The sequence below is a fragment of the Dendrobates tinctorius genome, unplaced genomic scaffold (assembly GCF_039654945.1).
Source record: "Dendrobates tinctorius isolate UK_male_01 unplaced genomic scaffold, ASM3965494v1 ptg000017l, whole genome shotgun sequence".
In the NCBI taxonomy this organism is placed as follows: domain Eukaryota; kingdom Metazoa; phylum Chordata; class Amphibia; order Anura; family Dendrobatidae; genus Dendrobates; species Dendrobates tinctorius.
The window spans coordinates 12,416,881-12,442,270 of NW_027361685.1; the positions used below are offsets into that span (position 1 = coordinate 12,416,881).

The 25,390-nt window shown below is 46.9% G+C and overlaps 1 protein-coding gene across 3 annotated transcripts in view; it reads left to right on the top strand.

Annotated features, from left to right (window-relative positions):
- Window positions 1-434: 434 nt before the first annotated feature.
- LOC141082292 (uncharacterized) overlaps window positions 435-25,390 on the top strand; it is a 987,535-nt gene continuing 962,579 nt past the window's right edge. For 2 of the 3 annotated variants that reach the window (XM_073566244.1, XM_073566246.1), the window contains exons 1-6: window positions 435-568; window positions 11,521-11,670; window positions 11,800-11,979; window positions 12,063-12,186; window positions 12,270-12,367; window positions 12,566-12,656. In XM_073566244.1, coding sequence (XP_073422345.1) covers window positions 548-568; window positions 11,521-11,670; window positions 11,800-11,979; window positions 12,063-12,186; window positions 12,270-12,367; window positions 12,566-12,656 — 664 coding nt within the window. In that variant the 5' untranslated portion in view covers window positions 435-547. The remainder of the gene's footprint in view (window positions 569-11,520; window positions 11,671-11,799; window positions 11,980-12,062; window positions 12,187-12,269; window positions 12,368-12,565; window positions 12,657-25,390) is intronic. The other variant, XM_073566242.1, reaches the window with a different exon arrangement.

The window sequence follows — 25,390 nt, forward strand, 5'->3', positions numbered from 1 at the left end:
ACGCGGCTCCGCTACGTACACCTCGTACACACGCGGCTCCGCTCCGTACACCTCGTACACACGCGGCTCCGCTCCGTACACCTCATACACACGCGGCTCCGCTCCGTACACCTCGTACACACGCGGCTCCGCTCCGTACACCTCGTACACACACGCGGCTCCGCTCCGTACACTTCGTACACACGCGGCTCCGCTCCATACACCTCGTACACACGCGGCTCCGCTCCGTACACCTCGTACACACGCGGCTCCGCTCCGTACACCTCGTACACACGCGGCTCCGCTCCGTACACCTCGTACACACGCGACTCCGCTACGTACACCTCGTACACACACGGCTCCGCTCCGTACACCTCGTACACACACGGCTCTGCTACATCCACCCTGTAAACCCCTCCTGACCCCACACAGAAACTTCCCCTCATCCAGCACCATGACAACCAGCACAGCAGAGTCCTGCACACACTGAGGCCCCTGATCATGTGACTCCTGACTCCTCCCCTCCTGTGACCTCATCACAGGTCCTGTGCGCACAGAGCAGCCATATATGTGGAGTGCGGCTCTGCAGGTTAGTGATGGGCAATCCGGCTCTTCTTGCTCCTTTCCCCACTTTTCTCCCTCCTGTCCCTTCACTATAAAGCCTGGCCTCATTATACAGCTGTACAGGGGTCTAGTGAAGGCTTTTTAGCCCTTTCCTCGGACTGTAGCTCCTGGGCACAGGCCCTCACTCCTGTCCCTTCACTATAAAGCCTGTGCCTCATTATACAGCTGTACAGGAGTCTAGTGAAGGCTTTTTAGCCCTTTCCTCAGACTGTAGCTCCTGGGAACAGACCCTCACTCCTGTCCCTTCACTATAAAGCCTGGGCCTCATTATACAGCTGTACAGGGATCTATTGAAGGCTTTTTAGCCCTTTCCTCAGACTGTATCTCCTGGGAACAGGCCCTCACTCCTGTCCCTTCACTATAAAGCCTGGGCCTCATTATACAGCTGTACAGGGGTCTAGTGAAGGCTTTTTAGCCCTTTCCTCTGACTGTAGCTCCTGGGATCAGGCCCTCACTCCTGTCCCTTCACTATAAAGCCTGAGTCTCATTATACAGCTGTACAGGGGTCTAGTGAAGGCTTTTTAGCCCTTTCCTCAGACTGTAGCTCCTGGGCACAGGCCCTCACTCCTGTCCCTTCACTATAAAGCCTGGGCCTCATTATACAGCTGTACAGGGGTCTAGTGAAGCCTTTTTAGCCCTTTCCTCAGTCTGTAGCTCCTGGGCACAAGCCCTCACTCCTGTCCCTTCACTATAAAGCCTGGGCCTCATTATACAGCTGTACAGGGTCTAGTGAAGGCTTTTTAGCCCTTTCCTCAGACTGTAGCTCCTGTGCACAGGCCCTCACTCCTGTCCCTTCACTATAAAGCCTGGGCCTCATTATACAGCTGTACAGGGGTCTGCTGAATGCTTTTTAGCCCTTTCCTCAGACTGTAGCTCCTGGGCACAGGCCCTCACTCCTGTCCCTTCACTATAAAGCCTGGGCCTCATTATACAGCTGTACAGGGGTCTAGTGAAGGCTTTTTAGCCCTTTCCTCAGACTGTAGCTCCTGGGAACAGGCCCTCACTCCTGTCCCTTCACTATAAAGCCTGGGCCTCATTATACAGCTGTACAGGGGTCTAGTGAAGGCTTTTTAGCCCTTTCCTCAGTCTGTAGCTCCTGGGCACAAGCCCTCACTCCTGTCCCTTCACTATAAAGCCTGGGCCTCATTATACAGCTGTACAGGGGTCTAGTGAATGCTTTTTAGCCCTTTCCTCAGACTGTAGCTCCTGAGAACAGGCCCTCACTCCTGTCCCTTCACTATAAAGCCTGGGCCTCATTATACAGCTGTACAGGGGTCTAGTGAAGGCTTTTTAGCCCTTTCCTCAGACTGTAGCTCCTGGGCACAGGCCCTCACTCCTGTCCTTTCACTATAAAGCCTGGGCCTCATTATACAGCTGTACAGGGGTCTAGTGAAGGCTTTTTAGTCCTTTCCTCAGACTGTAGCTCCTGGGAACAGGCCCTCACTCCTGTCCCTTCACTATAAAGCCTGGGCCTCATTATACAGCTGTACAGGGGTCTAGTGAAGGCTTTTTAGCCCTTTCCTCAGTCTGTAGCTCCTGGGCACAAGCCCTCACTCCTGTCCCTTCACTATAAAGCCTGGGCCTCGTTATACAGCTGTACAGGGGTCTAGTGAATGCTTTTTAGCCCTTTCCTCAGACTGTAGCTCCTGAGAACAGCCCTTTCCTCAGACTCCTATCCCTTCACTATAAAGCCTGGGCCTCATTATACAGCGCTCTCTCTCGCTCTCATTTTGACCAGGGGCGCCCACAAAAAAATTTTTTGTTATAATTTTTTGGTAACATATACTCTTTGTTTCTCCTTGTTTTTAGTTCTATTCCTCCGGTGTCTGCTGCAGGACCATTAGTATCCATACAACCTCGGGGACCAGACCCCGGCCTTGTGCTGTGAACTTGGGAAGGGTTCTCCTCTAACCCTAATCCTTAGTCCTACTCTCCTTACGTTCCATACAATCCTTTCCTTCTCATGGAGAGTCAGGCTTTCTATAATGTCTCTTTCCTGTGCCAGCGGACCCAGGTCACTGAGGTCGGCTGCAGCACTTCCTTCCATCCATCCCACTCCGGGGATCTTCTCTCCTCCACTGACTCTGTCAGACTGACCAAATCCTAAACTCTTCCCGCTCTTTTGAGTGCAAACTAAACTCCACCCGCCTCCCAGCACGTTTTGTGTTCCAAGCAGGGAGCCACCAAAGGTGCTTTGCTACACTCCAAGCAGGGAGCCACCCGTGGTGCTTTGCTACACTACTTTGTGGTGTGGGGGTGTCGGTGTTGGAGTGTGGTCAGGTGTCTCCACCTTACCTGGATGATGGGGTACCACACCTCAGGAGGAGGTGCAGTACCTCTGTGGCGACTGAACCCTCAGGGGCGCCACATACCACCCCTTTAAACACAGCACGTCCGCGGGCTGCAAGAGAAACAAAGATGGACAGATACAGGACATACAAAAATTTTGATATGCTAATAAACAATTATCTAAACTTCCCAATGTGGGAGGCACTCATTCTTGAACATTGCAAGCAATTTTAACTAACTATCTATGTCCTAATACAGTACCTAATTCAAAGTGCTATTGGCAGTAAACACACTACCACTTCAAGTATTCTCATTAACATATTTCTTCTTTCACATTTTCTTGAGCCTAAGTGACAACCGCTGATGCCTGGTTTGTCACCTGTAACTTTAAATCTTTATTCAAATTTCACATCTTTCCTAGATCTCACTGTCAGCTATAAAATCTGTTCTAGTACGATCAATACCTTTATTAAGGTATGCTGCCCGACTAATCCACCTGTCCCCCCGCTATTCCCCAGCTTCTCCCCTCTGTCAATCCCTTCACTGGCTCCCAATTGCCCAGAGACTCCATTACAAAACCCTAACCATGACATACAAAGCCATCCACAACTTGTCTCCTCCATACATCTGTGACCTCGTCTCCCGGTACTTTCCTGCACGCAACCTCCGATCCTCACAAGATCTCCTTCTCTACTCCCCTCTTATCTCCTCTTCCCACAATCGCATACAAGATTTCTCTCGCGCATCACCCCTACTCTGGAACTCTCTACCACAACATATCAGACTCTCACCTACCATCGAAACCTTCAAAAAGAGCCTGAAGACCCACCTCTTCCGACAAGCCTATAACCTGCAGTAACCACCGATCGACCAAACCGCTGCACGACCAGCTCTACCCTCGCCTACTGTATTATCACCCATCCCTTGAAGATTGTGAGCCCTCGCGGGCAGGGTCCTCTCTCCTCCTGTACCAGTTATGACTTGTATTGTTTAAGATTATTGTACTTGTTTTTATGTATACCCCCCTCACATGTAAAGCGCCATGGAATAAATGGCGCTATAACAATAAATAATAATAATAATAATAATAATTAACCACTATCATTATTTATTTTTACTATCAAAAAGTGCTAAACATTATTAATAAGTGCAATATAGACATTGATCCAGCCAAGATGTCATGAAATGTCCTTATTCCAAAAGTAAAACGCTAATTAGTTGAGGTAGTCCTTATTCCTAAAAGACTTATGTAAAACCAAGAAAGAGCACCTAAAGAGGTGCAACTATATACTTAACAGTTCTGGATCATTCAGTGTCCATGATCTCCACAGTTCAGTAAGAAAAACACTGCCAATAAAACTGGGCAACAAAAACTGGAATCAACAAGAAAACATCATAACAAAAATAGAAAAAACAGGCACAATGGTGCAAATACCCTCCTGGGTAACAGAGTTAGTTATTGGTATGCTCTTTAGTGTTGGTGGTCCCCTCCTGGGGTGCTGGAAGCTGATGACTTGGGCTGCTGCCAGGGGAGAACTGGTGGGCATCCTCTTCCTGCTTGTGGGTTCACATAGGACGAGGTGGTGGCAGCTGGTGGAATTTCTGCCTGAGGTACAGCGGGTGCAACTACCTGTACCATAGGGTGGTTAACAGGGTTGGATGTAGCCTGCCTGGCCTTGGCAGGTGTGATCACCACAGTGGGAGGTATTCCTGCCGGAGGGACATAGGTCTTTTCTTTCTCGGCGTATATTCATAGCGTACCAGCCACGTAACCCCTCATGCCGGTTAAAAGTAGCGTATTCCCCTGGTTGCAGGTCTCTGGCAGGGTGTCCCTTTCTGAGGTGAGACTCCACATCCCTCCTGCTGAAGAATAGGTCTGAGATCCACTTGGGGTCGGTGATGAAACAAAACCCCCGCTCATGATTAACATTCAGGACCTGACCCCATCCTGCTGAGTCCCGGGGACTGTAGTGACCGGCACGGACCTTTTCCTTCTGGTCCAGATCAGGGCCCAGCACAGCCAGCCTCCGCTGTTCCCATTCTCTCTGCTTGACTGCCAGCTGGTGGATGGTCTGACATTTGGCCATGGTCTCATCCTCCTCCCAGGATCTGCTTCTACCCACCGTAGACAAGGGCACTACTGCTAGGGGTTCAGGTGTTTCCCCCCAGGGCTCATAGTCCCAGTCCCAGACAAGGTCCAGCACGACCTGTCCGGACACTGCAGCAGTTACACACCCCGAGGCCTGCCCAGATGTAGGGGCAGCAGACGTACCTGGAGCCTCCTGGCGATGCTCCGGTGCAGGTTTGGGACGGCAGTCGAAAGCATGGACATCCACCGGCATAGTCCAATCAGCTGCTGGTGGCGGCGGTGGAGCAGATGGCGGCTCCGGGTCCGCAGGGGTCTCTGGTGGGGCCTGCGCAGCCGTGTCAGGTCCAGGTTGGGGCTCTACTTCCTCTGCTTCAGCTCCCCAGCCCTCAAACAACTCCTCTTGGCAGGCCGCGACCAGCGGTAATTGCAGCATGGAGGTGGAGACAGGCGCTGCCGGTAACATTGCAGCAGCCGTCGGTTCCATGGGTGCTGCCTGAGGGAGATCCGGTGCAGCAGCGACAGGTACTGCGGGTGAAGGTACCGGTGGTACAGCAGCAGCGACAGGTACCGGTGATAGAGGTGCTGATGGCGTGGGCCCCTCCCGGGCGTGCTGCCAGTTCAGGATCCAAAGTGCCTCCTGTCTCAGCCGCAGACGGGTAGTCAGCTGGGTTATCTCGTCTTCCAGCTGCTGACGATTCATGTTGGGAGTCTGATTGGAGCCTTCAGCCAGTGTGCCGGGGGAGGTTCAGCTCAACCTCCGTGCTCTCTTCGGGCCTCCTTCCTTCTTTCATCATGGTGGTCTCTCCTTCTTCCTGTCTGGACTCCTTTCCCGCCACCGACTCTCGCTCCTCCTTCTGGGGGCGGCGTCTTCTTCCTACTCCTCCATACCAAGCCAGTATACGAACCCCTCTGGGGGTGGGCCATGTTGCGGTTGCATAGAAGTTCAGGCAGGGGAGGCCCTGGACAGTTTGTGGTCTTTTCTTAGGACCACCCATGTTGTCACGCCCTTCTTCACCATGTCGGCGGCCATTTTTAGAGTCCATTTTACAGTCTATAAATGTGGTTATTTCGGCACATTTTCAGCAATGTTTTAAGTCCAATAAATCTGAGGTACACAGAACCCGGTGGTACCGGGCTTCGTCATCCTGTTCGCAACGCCAAGTTGGGTCGCCCTCCCAGGGCCGGCGGGGTACTCGGTACCGGGCCCAATGAGCTTCAATGGTAGATGTCACGGCAGCTGGGACCCGGCCCATGGCCCTGGGCGCCCATTGTAAAGAGGGAATGAGTTCAGTCTGTTTCTGATAGTTACAGTTTATGAATGAATGATTCATGACGCCACCTGTGGCGTTCGGCAATGAAGATGTTAAGCAGAGGCTGCAGACAGATCCTCTGGGACAGATGGTGTGGTGCAGCAATGATGTTATAGCCCTCCACAGGCAGGGCTGTAGTCCCAGGGCAGTGTAGGTGAAGTGACACGTAGATGGTGCAGTGTCAGGCACGAGGGATGTAGCAGTGCTGAGCAGGTGGATGCAGGAATAAGTGGAGGACACCAGGGCATTTAGTTCCAAAGCTTTACTCACAGTCTGTTGTGGTACAAGCGCCCGCATCCGTGCCGTGTCCTCCGGGTCAGGAGCTCAGCCAACTTCCAGGTAAGATAAAGTACTCCTTTCCAACACTCCGCCAACATATGCCTTTTCTGAATGTCTCCCTTGTTGCGCCTATAGTAATCACAGTACTGAGTTACACTGGAGTTCCTCCTGTCAGATGTTCCTATGAACTCTACTTGTACGGCAGACAGCTGTGGCCTGCTTCGGGGACTCCTTACTACCTAGTCCCGGCTCACTCATGATGCTGTTGTGCCCCCAAGTCTTGTGTAGGAATAAAGTGGTGACAACTTCTATTCCTCCGGTGTCTGCTGCAGGACCATTAGTATCCATACAACCTCGGGGACCGGACCCCGGCCTTGCGATGTGAACTTGGGAAGGGTTCTCCTCTAACCCTAATCCTTAATCCTCCTCTCCTTGCGTTCCGTACAATCCTTTCCTTCTCATGGAGAGTCAGGCTTTCTATAATGTCTCCTTCCTGTGCCAGCGGACCCAGGTCACTGAGGTCGGCTGCAGCACTTACTTCCATCCATCCCACTCCGGGGATCTTCTCTCCTCCTCTGACTCTGTCAGACTGACCAAATCCTAAACTCTTCCCGCTCTTTTGAGTGCAAACTAAACTCCACCCGCCTCCCAGCACGTTTCGTGTTCCAAGCAGGGAGCCACCAAAGGTGCTTTGCTACACTCCAAGCAGGGAGCCACCCGTGGTGCTTTGCTACGCTACTTTGTGGTGTGGAGGTGCCGGTGTTGGAGTGTGGTCAGGTGTCTCCACCTTACCTGGATGGTGGGCCCCATACAGATGAGATCAGAGTTGGCTGAATGGTCATTTGGCAAACGGCTATCTCTCCCGACTCCCCCATACACACAAATATTCCAGCTTTCCTGTGGTCTTTATGAGAGAGTCGCCTCCAGACTCCTCTAGAGGAGGATTATCTACAGGAAGAACAAACAGATTATCCTCTGAAATTCAGGATGCCGGATCCTTCTCTGCCCTGACATCTGTCGGGAGGCCCCCAAATACATTATATGGTCGGCCAAACCCCCCGAAATCAGTGCCTTCATGGAACTTTAGTCTAATGTGTATGGGGGCGTTATAAGGTAACTTATTGGACGCTGCCTCTGGCCCGGCCTAATAGACCTTCATACATTGCAGCCCAGACCCCATTATTAGGCATGTAAGTATCGCAGTAACTAGGCCGCCCCATACTATCGAGTACTTGGAGGCGGGGGGCATTCAGCCAAACTCTGTCACACCTTCTTAGATGCCATGTTTGCTTTTCACATCAGCAAGTGGTTAAACTCTCAGGGTTTTTGTTGCAGCCGCTCCTGTGCCGTCCCTGCGGTGTACATCTGTGTTCTGGGGCCCAAAAAGATTAATTTCTTTTTAATAAATGTTTAACATGTCAAAAATTATAAAATGTGTCTTCTGCTTTTTTGTTATTTTTTTTCTTCTTACAAGAATTGTTGGAGCCAATTTTTCTTTAGAAACATTTTAATATCGGCTTTTTCTGGAGTTTTTCTTGTAATATAGGAAAGCCTAAGGCCAGAAATAAACCCCATAAATCACTGTACATGGAGACTTTGGGATCAGATCATTTCTGTCCGTTGTGTTTGTGGAAACTAAAAATCTTTTCTAAAAGCCTCAAACTTCTGTGTGTGACTCAGAGCTGAGATCTAACGTGAGAGAAGATTCCAGTGCGGGGAAGACGGGAAACCTTCATATAGACGGCCGGTGGGGATGGAGTCAGTGACTGACTCTGGCCAAATCTGTCTCTAGAGCCGCAGTAGAAGATGAAGATGTCGTCCTCATCATGAAGGAGTTATTTCTCATGTCGCGTGTAATGAATATCTCCTGCAGTATTGCTAATGCCGATTCCAGTGTCGGTAATGAGACGAGAATTAGCGTTATGGAAGATGAGTCTATGAGGAACGTGTTCAGCTGCCGACTCCGAGGAGGAAACTGCTTGTTGTCTGTGACCTAAATATATAGGTTTTATTAGTAGATAAAATAATAATAATAATAATCTTTATTTATATAGCGCCAAAATATTCCGCAGTGCTTTACAGTTTAACAGTTTCAAAACACAAGTCATAAGTAACAACGTTAACAATACAATAATTAAAGTAAAATAAGACGACCATGCTCGTGAGAGCTTACAATCTACAATGAGGTGGGGGAGATACAAAGTACAGGTGTGTATTTACAATGATGTATTTACAATGATGGTCCAGCCTTCTTGAGAAGGTGGGGGACAGAGATAGTGAATGGGCTACATACTCACACTTGCACATAAAATGACTTTGATTAGTGAACGTGATAGGCTGCTCTGAATAGATGTGTTTTGAGAGAGCGCCTAAAACTGTGCAAATTGTGGATAGTCCTAATTTCTTGGGGTAGAGCATTCCAGAGGATTGGCGCAGCGCGGGAGAAGTCTTGGAGTCGGGAGTGGGAGGCGCGGATTAGTGCAGAGGTTAGTCGAAAGCCTTTTGCAGAGCGCAGCGGTCGGCTAGGCCGATAGACGGAAATGAGGGAGGAGATGTAGGGGGGTGCCGCACTGTGGAGAGCTTTGTGGGTGAGAACAAGTACTTTGAATTGGACCCTATAATGAATGGGCAGCCAATGTAAGGACTGGCGAAGAGCGGACGCGTCCAAGTACCGATTAGCCAGATAGAAGACCCTGGCTGCTGCATTAAGTATGGACTGGAGAGGGCAAAGTCGAGTAGCGGGGAGGCCAATTAATAGATCATTGCAGTAGTCCAGGCGGGAGTGGATCAGAGTGACAATGACGGTTTTTTTTGTTTCCCTGGTGAGAAAATGGCAGATTCTAGAGATGTTCTTTAGGTGTAAGCGGCAAGAGCAGGCAAGACATTGTATATGGGATGTGAAGGAGAGGTTGGTGTCAAACATAACACCCAGACAGCTCGCCTGCTGCCGGGGTGTTATTATGGTGCCACCTACGGTGAGGGAAATGACATATTTAGGGAGGTTAGTAGATGGCGGGAGCAGAAGAAGTTCAGTTTTTGAGAGGTTAAGTTTCAGATAGAGAGCGGACATGACGTTGGAGACTGCGGACAGACAGTCACTGGCGTTCTGTAGTACAGCGGGGGTAAGGTCAGGGGATGGCATATATAGTTGTGTATCATCAGCATAAAGATGGTACTGAAAGCCAAATCTGCTGATGGTCTGTCCAATTGGGGCCGTGTAGAGAGAGAAGAGAAGGGGGCCAAGGACTGAGTCCTGAGGTACCCCGACAGCGAGAGGAAGAGGAGATAACGTGGAGCCAGCAAACAAAACACTGAAGGAGCGGTCAGAGAGATAGGAAGAGAACCAGGAGAGAGCGATGTCCTTAATGCCTAGTGACTGGAGCCTATGGAGTAGGAAACGGTGGTCAACAGTGTCGAAAGCTGCAGAAAGGTCGAGAAGAATGAGCAGAGAGTGTTCACCGTTACATTTTGCTGTCAGAAAGTCATTGGTCACTTTGATAAGTGCACTTTCAGTCGAATGTAGGGGTCGGAAGCCAGACTGTGAAGGGTCTAGGAGGGAGTGAGAGGAGAGGTAACGGGTAAGGCTGCAGTAGACTAGGATGGGTCGAGAGCAGGTTTCTTTAATAATGGAGTAATGATAGTGTTTGAAGGAGGATGGGAAAATGCCTGAGGAGAGGGAGAGATTAAAGATTGTAGTTAAGTGAGTTGTGATGACTGGAGAAAGAGACTGGAGGAGTTGTGAGGGAATGGGGTCGGTAGTGCATGTAGTTGGGCGAGAAGAAGATAGGAGTCTGGAGACTTCTTCTTCTGTGATGGGATCAAATATGGAAAGTGAGCCAGGGGAAATGCAATTAGGGATGGGAGTCACAGCACTTGGTGGTTGGGAGCGGATGTCCTGACGGATATTATCTATTTTCTCTATAAAATGGGAGGCCAGGTCATTTGCACAAATGTCTGAGATAGGAGCTTGTGCTTTTGGCCTGAGGAGGGAGTGAAAAGTGTCAAAAAGTTTCTTGGGGTTGTTGGCTAGTGAGGAGATCAGGGTGGTGAAGTAGGTCTGTTTGGCGAGGTGAAGGGCAGAGTTGTAGGTTCTTAACATAAATTTGAAGTGGATGAAGTCTTCTGCTGTGCGGGTTTTTCTCCATCGGCGTTCAGCACTCCTAGAGCATCGCTGGAGAAATTGAGTTTGCGATGTGAGCCAGGGCTGTTTTACTCTGTGTTTGGAGGTTCTGAGGGTGAGGGGCGCTACCTGTTTAAGGGTGGTTGTAAGAGTGTGTTGTAGTGATGAACAGCCAGATCATTACAGGAAAAAGAGGAGATTGGGGACGGAAGATTGTAGGGAGTCTAAAAGTGTCTGAGGGTTAATGGCTTGTAGATTTCTGAATGTGTGATAGGTAGGAGTGTGCTGGGGTGGGCGAGGATTTGTGAGCGTGAAGGAGAGAATGTTGTGGTCAGAGAGGGGAAGTGGTGAGTTATTTAGGTAGGAGATTGAGCAAAGCCGGACACAGACCTGGTCAAGGGTGTTACCGTCTTTCTGTGTCTCAGAGGTTGAGAGCTGTGAGAGGCCAAGAGAGGTGGTTAGTGATAGAAGCTGGGATGCAGATGTGGAAGTAGGGCTGTTAATGGGGATGTTGAAGCCTCCCAGAATAAGAGTTGGTATTTCTGAGGACATGAAGTGCGGCAGCCAGGCTGAAAAGTGGTCAAGGAAGTGGGTGGGTGAGCCTGGGGGCCGGTATATGACCGCTACTCTGAGGGAGAGGGGACAGAAGAGCCTGATGGTATGGACCTCAAAAGAAGGGAATGAGGGTGATGGAACTGGGGGGACGTCAGGGAACAAAACTAAGCACTGTAAAATAATAAATCTCATATGTTTCCCTTATTATCTCCAGTAATTGTATTATTACACAGGATTCATATGATGTTACATCGGCTCATCATCTTCTCATTCAGGTCTCTACATTATCGGATCCTCTCAGGGAAGATCTTCTACAAAAGAAAATGTTCCTGATTTACCCATCAAGGATGGATATGGACAGAGACAAGATGGTGGAGAGGATATTACACCTCACCCTAGAGATCCTCTTCAGTCTCACTGGAGAGGTGAGAGATTCTGATGACGTCACATTACATCATTCTTATCTGTGGGAATAACAGATGGACAGAACTGGAGAGGTGAGGACTCTGGAAATGTCTGGAGTGAGATTTATTAATGTGTCTCTCCATTACCAGGATTACACAGTGGTGAAGAAGACCTCTGGTGATCACTGTCAGGACCCTATGTCTGAGGGATGGAGAAGACCCCTGAGCCCAATCACAGGGCCTCTACCTCACCCCCTGATCCATGTAGACATCAATGACCAGAAGATCCTAGAACTCATCTACAAGATGATTGAGCTGCTGACTGGAGAGGTGACACTGCTGGGAATGCTGGGACATTATACAGTAACACTATGAAGGGATCGGGGGGATGACGGTATCATTGTATGTGTCAGGTTCCTATAAGGTGTCAGGATGTCGCTGTCTATTTCTCCATGGAGGAGTGGGAGTATTTAGAAGGACACAGAGATCTGTACAAGACCATCATAATGGAGGTTCCCAAACCCCTCACATCACAAGGTAATAGACAGGACTAAATACACACGGCCTATAATTATCTGTATGTAGAGAATGAATTCAGTCCCTGTATGTGTTTCCTCCAGATCTATCCAGTAAGAGGACAACACCAGAGAGATGTCCCCGTCCTCTTCTTCCACAGGACTGTAACCAAGAAGATCCCAATGTTCCTCAGGATCATCAGGTAGATGGAGAGAAGGTGTCAGGAGATCTTCCCTATGATGTGTAGACGGCTGTGAAGGTCTTGTGCTCAGTCTTGTTTTATCCACCAGTATTATATGTTTTATACTTGTGTAATGAGAACGGTGGAGATGGCAGGATTAGAGCTGATCATAGATGGGACTTCTCCATCTGTCGGTGACTTTTACAATATTTGTTTCAGGGTGAAGATCTGACCCATATTAATACTACAGAGACATATGTGAGAGATGATGAGCGGTGTAAAGAGGAGATTCCCACATATGACTACCCAGGTGAGTAGTAACCACTGAATGCAGAGAAGTCACAGATTCTTCTCAGTCACTGGCTGTGGCTGCCTTATCGGTGGTGTAGTCCGGCCATATTACCATGATCACCATTTTGCCTCTTGACCACAACATTCTCCTCCACCAAAACTGTTCAAATGACTTTGACCTTTTCTATAGAACTTACAACCTGGAGGATCCACCTACCCCCTGGTATTAGTGTGAGGGTGATCCCTTAAAGAGAGATCTATATGATTGCTTGCACCTGATCCAATATAGGCCGAGTGCACTCTTAAAGAGTCACACTGAACACAGAGTTAGATGTCTACTCCTTTCTCAGTAAAGGCTTGCACACAACTGAAGTTTATTCTCAAGACAGAGAGACAGGAAATGGGTGTCACACAATCTCCTGAGTAGCCAGTGTCAGTCTATGATAGGTCTATTTCAACTTCACTTCCATATATGGTATCCAGTATCTTAGCTTCTGCATTCCAAGGATTCCTTCCAAGGTGTCTGAAGACACAGACGCCATCTTGGTACACCATATCAGAACTGACTTATATAAGGTTTAATAACTGATTTCATTAGCCATTGTCTCCTTCACATTAGAAGACGCTGACCGTTACCTGCCCAGATCTGTAACTATAAAGCCAAATGACAGCGTACGTAGAGTGTGCTGACAAGTTAGAAAATCACTTGAAGAAAGGTATTATGCTGGGCCTGTAACAGAAAGCGGAGGGTAATGATGCTGTTGGCTTCCTAGATCCCTGAGATCTTATCGGATGAATCTTCTCTCCCTTCTGTGCTGCTGAATGTCTCATGGTCCCTACAAGACCAGGTCCAGTCTTTCTGGCCAAACTTCCCTTTTATGATGGACAACAGTAAATGTGCAGTGAGGCCGAGTGTGAATTTCTGTATAATAACAGCAGAGTTTCCCTTTATCCTGACTTTTCAATTTGTATTAAAACCAACTAACTTCAAGGAGGATTGTGATAATCTACAGGGCAAACATTCCACCTGTGCCATGATATATCTCTAAGCTGTGCGTGGCTGATGGCTGTAATATACATTTATTCACGCCTGCAGGCAGGGCCGTATTTAGAGTTTGTGCTGCCCTAGGCACTTTTCTTGCTGCCCCCCCCATTGGCGAGTATGACTAATGCAGACACTGTCGTCAGTGACTTGGGCTACTTTCACATCAGCGAGTTTCGCCATTCACAGCAGATCCGTCAGAGGATTTAATAGCGCAATATCAATGAATAGATATTATTCTTAATATTATGTCACAATATTAGGATCTGAGGATTTTGTGTTTTGAGGTCACGAGCTCTCTGATATGATGTTGCTGCCTGTCTCTCTGTCTTCCTCTTTTGACACTGCAGTGTGGTGGTCAAGAAAGCATTAACTAGTTAACAGCAAGAAGTATGATGCCTTTACTAACTGAACTATAAACTATCCCCATACCATGTCCAGCTGACATTGGAGGATTACCCGTATATACTCGAGTATAAGCCGACCCGAGTATAAGCCTACCCCCCCTTAATTTTGACACAAAAACTTGGAAAACTTATTGACTCAAGTATAAGCCTAGGGTGGAAAATGCAGCAGCTACTGGTAAATTTCAAAAATAACTAGATGTGTATTTCCTGAAGGAAGTACAGATAGTGGTTTGAAATCGTACCCGGCTGCCCCTTTAAGAGAGACTTGCCTGCTGCTCCTGCAAGACTTTCAACTCAGGATCCGGTTTAACTGTGAGTGCCTCTCAGGGGCCACTTTGGCCTCAGGGTCTGATTTGGTGGGTGGGGCTCCTCAGGATCTGATTCCTTGGCCTGGGCTCCTCAGGGCTTGAATTGTTGGCCGGGATCCCTCAGGCTCCTATTTTGTGGGTTGTGGCCCCTCAGGGTCCGATTTTGTGAGTGTAGCCCCTCAGGGTCAGATTTTGTGGGTGTTGCCCCTCAGGGTCCGATATTGTGAGTGGGGCCCCTCAGGGTCCGATTTTGTGGTTGGGGCCCCTCAGGGTCCGTTTTTGTGGGTTGGGCCCCTCAGGGTCCGATTTTGTGGTTTGGGCCCCTGAGGGTCCGATTTTGTGGCCGGGGCCCCACAGGGTCCGATTTTGTGTCCGGGGCCCCTCAGGGTCCGATTTTGTGGTTGGGACCTCTCAGGGTCTGATTTGGCGGGCGGGTCCCCTCAGGGTCCGATTTGGTGGGCGGGGCCCCTCAGGGTCCAATTTGGTGGGCGGGGCCCCTCAGGGTCCGATTTGGCGGGCGGGTCCTCTCAGGGTCCGATTTGGTGGGCGGGGCCCCTCAGGGTCCAATTTGGTGGGCGGGGCCCCTCAGGGTCCAATTTGGTGGGCGGGGCCCCTCAGGGTCCGATGTTCTGGCCGGGGCCCCTCAGGGTCCGATTTTGTGGGTTGGGCCCCTCAGGGTCCGATTTTCTGGCCGGGGACCCACAGGGTCTGATTTTGTGTCCGGGGCCCCCAGGGTCCGATTTTGTGGTTGGGACCCCTCAGGGTCTGATTTTGTGGTTGGGGCCCCTCAGGGTCCGATTTTGTGGTTGGGGCCCCTCAGGGTCCGATTTTGTGGCCGGGGCCCCTCAGGGTCCGATTTTGTGGCTGGGGCCCATCAGGGTCCGATTTTGTGGCCGAGGCCCCTCAGGGTCCGCTTTTGTTGGGGCCCCTCAGGGTCTGATTTTGTGGCAGGGGTCAATCAGCCTCCGATCTGGAGGCCGGGGTGGCTCGGCCTCCGATTTGGAGGCCGGGGTGGCTCGGCCTCCGATTTGGAGGCCGGGGTGGCGCAGCCTCCGATTTGGAGCCTGGGGTCGCTCAGCTTTCGATTTGGCGTGTCGGCCCTTTAAGACTCATTTCGGTGCACCGGCCCTTTAACAATCACTTTGGCGCGTCGGCCCTTTAAGAGCTAGTTTGGCTCGCTGGGCTTCTTCTAAATCAACTTTGGCGTACATTCTCTCTCAGGGGCATGTGTCATGTGATGAAGCTAGATTTGCATTAGTGCTGTGGGTTTCGCTTTAAGAGCTGATATTATGTGGCAGAAGCTCTGTCCTTGGGGCGTCATGTGACATTCGTAGGCGTTGGCATAGTAACTTGGTCTGCCTGCGCATATCAATGAGCTTAACTGCCATTTCAATCGCCTCAGGGCACGTTTTGCCATTTCCCATTGAAAAGCATTGGAGACAGTGCATTCCAATGACGGGAAAAAAAATTTTCAAATGCAAATTGCGCAAAAACTACAAATCCGATCGACACGAAAAATACTTAGCACACCTCTCGTGGACGCTGGCTTCGAAACGACACCTCAACGTAGTCTGTGCGTGTAGCGGTTCGTACTGTATTAATTGCGGAAATCAACTTAATAATAATAATAAGAAGAAGAATAAGTTAGCAGCGTTCGGATTACAATATAGTGGTTTTTTCAAACCACTATAAAAATAGATACCAATAAAAGTAAAATTAATTGAGACATCAGTAGGTTGAATGTTTTTGAATATCCATATTGAATCAGGAGCCCCATATAATGCTCCATACAGTTCATGATGGCCCCATAAGATGCTCCATACAAAATGCACCCCATATAATGCTGCACAGAGGTTAATAATGGCCCCATAAGATGCTCCATAGAATAATATGCCCCATATGCTGCTCCATAAAGGTTATGGCCCCATAAGACATTCCATAGATTATGCTCCATATGCTGCCTCATAAAATGCTCCATAGAATAGGCCCCATAAAATGCTCCATTGAATATATCCCCATATGCTGCCCCCATAAGATGCTCCATCGAATGTTTCCATATGCTGTCCCCTTAAGATGCTCCACTGAATATGCCCCCTTATGCCGCCTCCATAAGATGCTCCACTGAATATGCCCCCATACTATGCTCCACTGAATATGCCCCCATAAGATGCGCCACTGAATATGCCCCCATATGCTGCCTCCATAAGATGCTTCACTGAATATGCCCTTATATGCTGCCCCATAAGATACTTCACTGGATATGCCCTCATATGCTGCCCCCATAAGATGCTACACTGAATATGCCCTCATATGCTGCCTCCATAAGATGCTCCACTGAATATGCCCCCATATGCTGCCTCCATAAGATGCTCCACTGAATATGCCCCCATAAGATGCTCCACTGAATATGCCCCCATATGCTGCCTCCATAAGATGCTTCACTGAATATGCCCTTATATGCTGCCCCATAAGATGCTCCACTGGATATGCCCTCATATGCTGCCCCCATAAGATGCTACACTGAATATGCCCTCATATGCTGCCTCCATAAGATGCTCCACTGAATATGCCCCCATATGCTGCCTCCATAAGATGCTCCACTGAATATGCCCCCATATGCTGCCTCCATAAGATGCTCCACTGAATATGCCCCCATATGCTGCCTCCATAAGATGCTCCACTGAATATGCCCCCATATGATGCTCCACTGAATATGCCCCCATATGTAAGGAGAGCTTTAAACTAGAACAACATGGGAAGGGAAGCAAAAGACCAGAAAAAGCCGTACACCTGACAAATGCTATTGAGAACTCTGCTATTAGAAGTGGAAAGGAAGAACAAAGACGAAAGAATCTAGTTAATAAATATATTGGAGAAAGAGAAACCAATCACAAACTAAAATGTTTCTATACTAATGCAGAAAGCATGGGCAACAAACAAGGAGAATTGGAACTATTAACACAGGAAAAGAAATATGATGTAATTGGAATCACTGAAACTTGGTGGGACAATACACATGATTGGAATACAAGACTAGAAGGATACAACTTATTTGCAAGAAACAGACTTGATAAGCGAGGAGGGGGTGTCGCATTGTATGTTAGAAACGCGTATATCTGCACAGAGATTGAAGCTTCAGAGACTGGGAGTTCTGTGGAAACTGTTTGGGTAAGAATACAAGGACAGAACAATGGAAAGGACACCATTGTAGGCATTTACTACAGGCCGCCTGTGCAAGCTGAAGTTATGGGTGAACTCTTTATGCATCAAATGGCCAAGTTCTCCAAAAAATATGACATAGTTGTCATGGGAGATTTCAACTATCCAGACATTTGTTGGGAATCTCTCTCAGGCAAAACTAACAGGTTAAGGAGATTCTTATCCTCTCTTGCTGACAACTTTATCTTCCAAAAGGTAAGGGAGAAAACAAGGGGAACTGCTACCTTGGATCTAATCCTTATAAACAGGGAGGAAATGGTTGAGGAGGTAAAAGTGGCTGGGACCCTAGGAAGTAGCGACCATGCTATTTTAGAATTTTGGATAACTAGAGGCGGAAGACCAGTGAAGACTCAGACATCAAGGTTAGATTTCAGAAAGGCAGATTTTAAGGGATTCAGAAAGAGAATTGGAGGGATCCAATGGCTGGATATCCTTAAAGACAAAAATGTCCAGGAAGGATGGGAAATCTTGAAAAATGAAATTCTCAAAGCACAGTTGTTAACAATTCCGAAAAGAGGGAAGAATAGGAAGCATTTAAGGAAGCCAGGATGGATGAACACAGAACTTAAGCACATGCTAAAAAGGAAGAAAAAAATGTTTATAAAATGGAAAGAGGGAGGCATATCTAAAGAAGAATATAATGCTGTCTGCAGAACCTGCAGGGCACAAATCAGATTATCTAAAGCTGAAAATGAATTGAGGCTTGCAAGAGATGTCAAAAGCAATAATAAAGGATTTTGGGGATATGTCAAAAGTAAAAGAAAAGTCAAAGATGCTATAGGATTTTTACAGGATGAAAATGATGACATGGTAAGACAGGATGTTGAGAAGGCTGAACTTTTAAATTCCTATTTTGCATCTGTTTTCTCTCAGAAAGGAAATGTAACATCAACTGTTATTCACTGTCCTATTAAGGGAATAGAAGAATCCAGGATATCTATAAACAGAAAGATAGTGAGGAAACACTTAGCTAACCTAAATGAATTCAAGTCTCCAGGTCCAGATGAATTACACCCCAGAGTACTGAAGGAGATAGCAGAAGAAATTTTTGAACCCCTCTCCATAATCTTTGAAAATTCTTGGAGAAAAGGAGAAGTGCCAGAAGACTGGAGAAGAGCAAATGTTGTTCCTATCTTCAAAAAGGGGAAGAAGGTGGACCCAGGCAACTATAGGCCGGTGAGTCTGACTTCTATACCAGGAAAGATCTTTGAACAAATTATTAAACAACATGTATGTCAATACCTGGATAAGAATGAAGTGATTAAACAGAGTCAGCATGGGTTTGTAACTAATAAGTCATGTCAGACTAACTTAATTTCCTTCTATGACGGTATCACTGATTGGGTGGATCAAGGAAATGCTGTAGATATAGTATATCTTGACTTCAGCAAAGCATTTGACAAAGTCTCTCATACAATCCTTATTGAAAAAATGACTAAGTATGGAATGGACAAGGCAACTGTTAGGTGGATTCATAACTGGCTTAGTGATCAGACCCAAAGAGTGGTCGTAAATGGCTGCACATCCAGTTGGAGGAATGTCTCAAGTGGGGTACCACAGGGCTCTGTCCTGGGCCCTGTATTGTTCAACATCTTTATCAATGATTTAGATGAAGGAATTGAGGGTAAACTGATCAAATTTGCTGATGACACAAAGCTAGGAGGGATAGCTAATACTAGAGAAGAGAGAGAGAGGATTCAAAAAGATTTAAATAAACTGGAGAAGTGGGCAGCAACTAACAGAATGGTTTTTAACAGGGAGAAATGCAAAGTACTACATCTGGGCAATAAAAATGAAAAAAGCATATATAGAATGGGAGGAATAGGGCTAAGTGACAGCACATGTGAAAAAGACTTGGGTATACTAATAGATTACAGACTGAATATGAGTCAACAGTGTGATGCAGCAGCAAAAAAGGCAAATGCAATTCTAGGATGTATTAACAGAAGCATACAGTCTAGATCACGTGAAGTCATTATTTCCCTCTACTCCTCTTTGGTCAGACCTCATCTGGAATATTGTGTCCAGTTTTGGGCACCACATTTTAACCCCTTCCTGACATGCGACGTACTATCCCGTCCACGGTACCCGGGCCCGTATGACCGTGGACGGGATAGTACGTCTACCGCGATCAGCGGCGCCCACGTGGTGAGCGCCGCTGATCGCGGCCGGGTGTCAGCTGATTATCACAGCTGACACCCGGCACTATGTGTCAGGGGTGGTCACGGACCGCCCCCGACACGTTAACCCCTTGCACACCGCGATCAAACATGATCGCGGTGTACCGGGAGTTAAAGGGAAGCATCGGCAGGGAGGGGGCTCCCTCCGTGCTTCCCTGAGCCCCCCACGGCAGCGCAATGTGCAGCGCTGCTGCGGGGGGCTCCTATCCTCCAGGCCCCCGAATCCAAGATGGCGACGGGGGCCTTCGGGGACCTGAGGAAGCTGGCTTCCTCAGTGCCTGCAAAGCGCAGGCAAGAGGAAGTCTTCTTCAATGCCTGTGACAGATTGCTTATCTGTCACAGTGATCTGTGATGTGACAGATCAGCGATCTGTCACAGGACAGTGATGTCCCACCTGGGACTATGTAATAAAGTAAAAAAAAATTAAAAAAAAATGTAAAAATAAATTTAAAAAAATCGCCAAATAAATTAGAAAAAAAAAAAAAATATTCCCTCAATAAATCCATTTTTTGGAAATAATAAAAAAAAAACAATTAAAGTACACATATTAGGTATCGCCGCGTCCGTAATGACCCGCCCTATAAAACTGTCCCATTAGTTAACCCTTTTAGCGAACCTCTTAAAAAATAAAAATAAAAAACGAAGCAAAAAATAATGATTTATTATCATACCGCCAAACAAAAAGTGTAATAACGCGCGACCAAAAAGACGCATATAAATATCCATGGTACCGCTGAAAACGTCATCTTGTCCCGCAAAAAACGAGCCACCACACAGCATCATCAGCGAAAAAATAAAAAAGTTATAGCTCACAGAATAAAGCGATGCAAAAATAATTATTTTTTATATAAAATAGTTTTCATTGCATAAAACCGACAAAAACATAAAAAAACAACCTAAATGAGGTATCGCTGTAACCGTACTGACCCGAAGAATAAAACCGCTTTATCAATTTTACCGCACGCGGAACGGTGTAAACGCACCCCCCCAAAAGAAATTCATGAAACGCTGGTTTTTGTTCATTCTGCGTCCCAAAAATAGGAATAAAAAGCGATCAAAAAATGTCACATGCCCGAAAATGGTACCAATAAAAACGTCAACTCGTCCCACAAAAAATAAGACCTCACATGACTCAGTGGGTCAAAATACGGAAAAATTATAGCTCTCAAAATGTGGTGATGCAAAAACTATTTTACAATAAAAAGCGTCTTTTAGCGTGTGACAGCCGCCAAACATAAAAACCGCCATAAATAGTAAGTCAAACCCCCCGTTATCACCCCCTTAGTTAGGGAAAAATAATAAAACTAAAAAAAAAAGTATTTATCTCCATTTTCCCGTTAGGGTAAGGCTGTGTGCACACGCTGCGGATTAGGTGCGGATTCATCCGCGCGGATTTTGTAAAATCCGCAGGTGAAACCGCAGGTCAAAAGACCTGCGGTTTTACCTGCGGATTGCTCTGCGGTTTTGTCCTGCGGTTTTTCATCTCAATAGAGGAGATGGCAAACCGCAGGAGAATCCGCAGAAAGAATTGACATGTCAATTCTTTCTGCGGATTGAAAACCGCAGATAATCCGCGCGGAAAATTCCGCACCGTCTGCACTGCGGTTTTTGATTCCCATAGGGAATCATGGTACTGTACACCGCAGCAGAAACTGCTGCGGGTCTGCAGCAGCCAAAACCGCTGCGGAACCGCAGCAAAATCTGCAGCGTGTGCACACAGCCTTAGGGCTAGGGCTAGGGTTAGGGTTAGGGTTAGGGCTAGGGTTAGGGCTAGGGTTAGGGCTCAGATTAGGGTTAGGGGTGTGTTGGGGTTAGGGTTGGAGTTATAATTGGGGGTTTCCACTGTTTGGGCACATCAGGGGCTCTCCAAATGCAACATGGCGTCTGATCTCAATTCCAGCCAATTCTGAGTTGAAAAAGTCAAATGGTGCTCCTTCCCTTCCAAGCTCTGCCATGCGCCCAAACAGTGTTTTACCCCCACATGTAGGGTATCAGCCTACTCAGGACAAATTGCAAAACAATTTTGGGGGTCCAATTTCTCCTGTTACCCTTAGGAAAATAAAAAATTGGGGGCAAAAATATCATTTTTGTGGAAAAAAATGATTTTTTTATTTTCACATCCGAGTGTTATAAACTTCTGTGAAACACTTGGGGGTTCAAAGTGCTCACCACACATCTAGATAAGTTCCGAAGGGGGGTCTAGTGTCCAAAATGGGGTCACTTGTGGGGAGTTTCAATAGTTTAGGTACATCAGGGGCTCTCCAAACGCACATGACACCCGCAGACCATTCCATCAAAGTCTGCATTCCAAAACGTCACTGCTTCCCTTCCGAGCCCCGACGTGTGTCCAAACAGTAGTTTTCTCCCACATATGGGGTGTCAGCGTACTCAGGCCAAATTGGACAACAACTTTTGGGGGTCCAATTTCTCCTGTTACCCTTGGGAAAATGAAAAAATTGGGGACTAATTGATCATGTTTCTGGAAAAAATACGATTTTTTTATTTTCATGCCCTGGCATTATAAACTTCAGTGAAGCCCTTGGGGGTTCAAAGTGCTCACCTCACATCTAGATAAGTTCCTTAGTGGGTCTAGTTTTCAAAATGGGGTCATTTGTGGGGGGTTTCCACTGTTTAGGTACATTAGGGGCTCTCCAAAGGCAACATGACACCCGCAGACCATTCCATCAAAGTCTGCATTCCAAAACGTCACTACTTCCCTTCCGAGCCCCGACGTGTGCCCATACAGTAGTTTTCTCCCACATATGGGGTATCAGCATACTCAGGACAAATTGGACAACAACTTTTGGGGTCCAATTTCTCCTGGTACCCTTGGGAAAATAAAAAAATGGTGACTAAAAGATCATGTTTGTGGAAAAAAATACGAATTATTTATTTTCACGCCCAGGCATTATAAACTTCTGTGAAGCACTGGGGGGGTCAAAGTGCTCACCACACATCTAGATAAGTTCCTTAGGGGGTCTAGTTTCCAAAATAGTGTCATTTGTGGGGGGTTTCCACTGTTTTGGTACATCAGGAGTTTTCCAAACGCGACATGGTGTCCGATCTCAATTCCAGCCAAAAACGTCAAATGGCGCTGCTTCCCTTCCGAGCTCTGCCATGCGCCCAAATAGTGGTTTACCCCCACATGTGGGGTATCAGCGTAAGAACAAATTGCACAATAACTTTTACGGTCCTGTTACCCTTGGAAAAATAAGAATTGAGGGTGAAAAGATCATTTTTGTGGAAAAAATATGATTTTTTAATTGTATGGCTTTATGTTATAAACTTCTGTGAAGCCCATGGGGGTTCAAAGTTCTCGCCACACATCTAGATAAGTTCCTTAGGGGGTCTAGTTTCCAAAATGGTGTCATTTGTGGGGGATTTCCACTGTTTTGGTACATCAGGGGTTTTCCAAACGCGACATGGTGTCCGATCTCAATTCCAGCCAAAAACGTCAAATGGCGCTGCTTCCCTTCCGAGCTCTGCCATGCGCCCAAATAGTGGTTTACCCCCACATGTGGGGTATCAGCGTACTCAGGACAAATTGCACAATAACTTTTAGGGTCCTGTTACCCTTGGAAAAATAAGAATTGAGGGTGAAAAGATCATTTTTGTGGAAAAAATATGATTTTTTAATTGTATGGCTTTATGTTATAAACTTCTGTGAAGCCCATGGGGGTTCAAAGTTCTCACCACACATCTAGATAAGTTCCTTAGGGGGTCTAGTTTCCAAAATGGGGTCACTTGTAGGGGGTTTCCACTGTTTAGGTACATCAGGGACTCTCCAAACGTGACATGGCGTCCGATCTGAATTCCAGCCAATTTTGCATTGAAAAAGTCAAACGGCGCTCCTTCCATTCTGAGCTCTGCCATGCGCCGAAACAGTCGTTTCCCCCCCACAAATCAGGTATCAGCGTACTCAGGACAAATTGCACAATAACTTTTGCAGTCCAATTTCTCCTGTTACCCTTGGTAAAATAAAAAAAATTGAACCTGAAGTATTTTTTTTATGAAAAAAAGTTAGATGTTCATTTCTTTTTAAATATTCAAAAAAATTCCTGTGACGCACCTAATGGGTTAATAAACTTCTTGAATGTGGTTTTGAGCACCTTAAGGGGTTCAGTTTTTAGAATGGTGTCACTTTTGGGTATTTTCTATCATATAGACCCCTCAAAGTGGCTTCAAATGTGATGTGGTCCTAAAAATAAAATGGTGTTGTAAAAATGAGAAATCGCTGGTCAACTTTTAACCCTTATAACTTCCTAACAAAAAAAATTTTTGGTTCCAAAATTGTGCTGATGTAAAGTAAACATGTGGCAAATGTTACTTATCAAGTTTTTTGTGTGCCGTATCTCTGTGATTTAAGGGCATAAAAATTCAAAGTTGGAAAATTGCGAAATTTTCAAAATTTTTGCCAAATTTCCATTTTTTTCACAAATAAACGCAAGTTATTTGAATGAAATTTTACCACTAACATGAAGTACAATATGTCACGAGAAAACATTGTCAGAATCACCGGGATCCATGGAAGCGTTCCAGAGTTATGACCTCATAAAGGTACAGTGGTCAGAATTGTAAGAATTGGCCCGGTCATGAACGTGCAAACCACCCTTGGGGGTGAAGGGGTTAAAAAAGACATCAACAAACTGGAGCAAGTTCAGAAAAGAGCGACCAGAATGGTGACTGGTCTGCAAACCCTGTCTTATGAGGAAAGGTTGCAGGATTTGGGAATGTTTAGTTTGCAAAAGAGAAGACTGAGAGGAGACTTAATAGCTGTCTACAAATATCTAAAGGGCTGTCACATTGTAGAAGGAACAACTTTATTCTCATTTGCACAAGGAAAGACTAGAAGCAATGGGATGAAGCTGAATGGGAGGAGACACAGATTAGATATTAGAAAAAACTTTTTGACAGTTAGAGTGATCAATGAGTGGAACAGGCTGCCACGAGAAGTGGTGAGTTCTCCTTCAATGGAAGTCTTGAAACAGAGGCTGGACAGGCATCTGACTGGGATGATTTAGCGAATCCTGCTTTGAGCAGGGGGTTGGACCAGATGGCCCAGGAGGTCCCTTCCAACTCTACGATTCTATGATTCTATGATTCTTCACAAGTACCCAGGTTGCAAAAGAACTGAATAAGATCAAAGTTTTGAAGGCTTCAGGTCCTGACGGCATCAGTGCAAGGCTAATCAAAACCTGTGGGCACCAGCTGAGTGAGATCATTACATATCTGTTCAATATGAGCCTGAGAATGGGTATAGTACCACAACTGTGGAAATTATCGTGTGTGGTACCAGTTCCGAAGAAACCTTATCCGAAAGACCTTAATGACTATAGACCTGTAGCATTGACATCACACCTGATGAAGGTACTAGAGAGATTGGTTCTCACACGTCTCTGTCCTCTAGTGAGCTCTGATATGGACCCTCTCCAGTTTGCCTACAGGCCGGGCATTGGTGTGGATGATGCCATTATCCACCTTCTAGATAGGACTCTCTCTCACCTGGAGAAACCTGGGAACACTGTGAGAATAATGTTCTTCGATTTCTCTAGTGCTTTTAACACCATACAGCCAGGTCTACTGAGAGACAAGCTGGG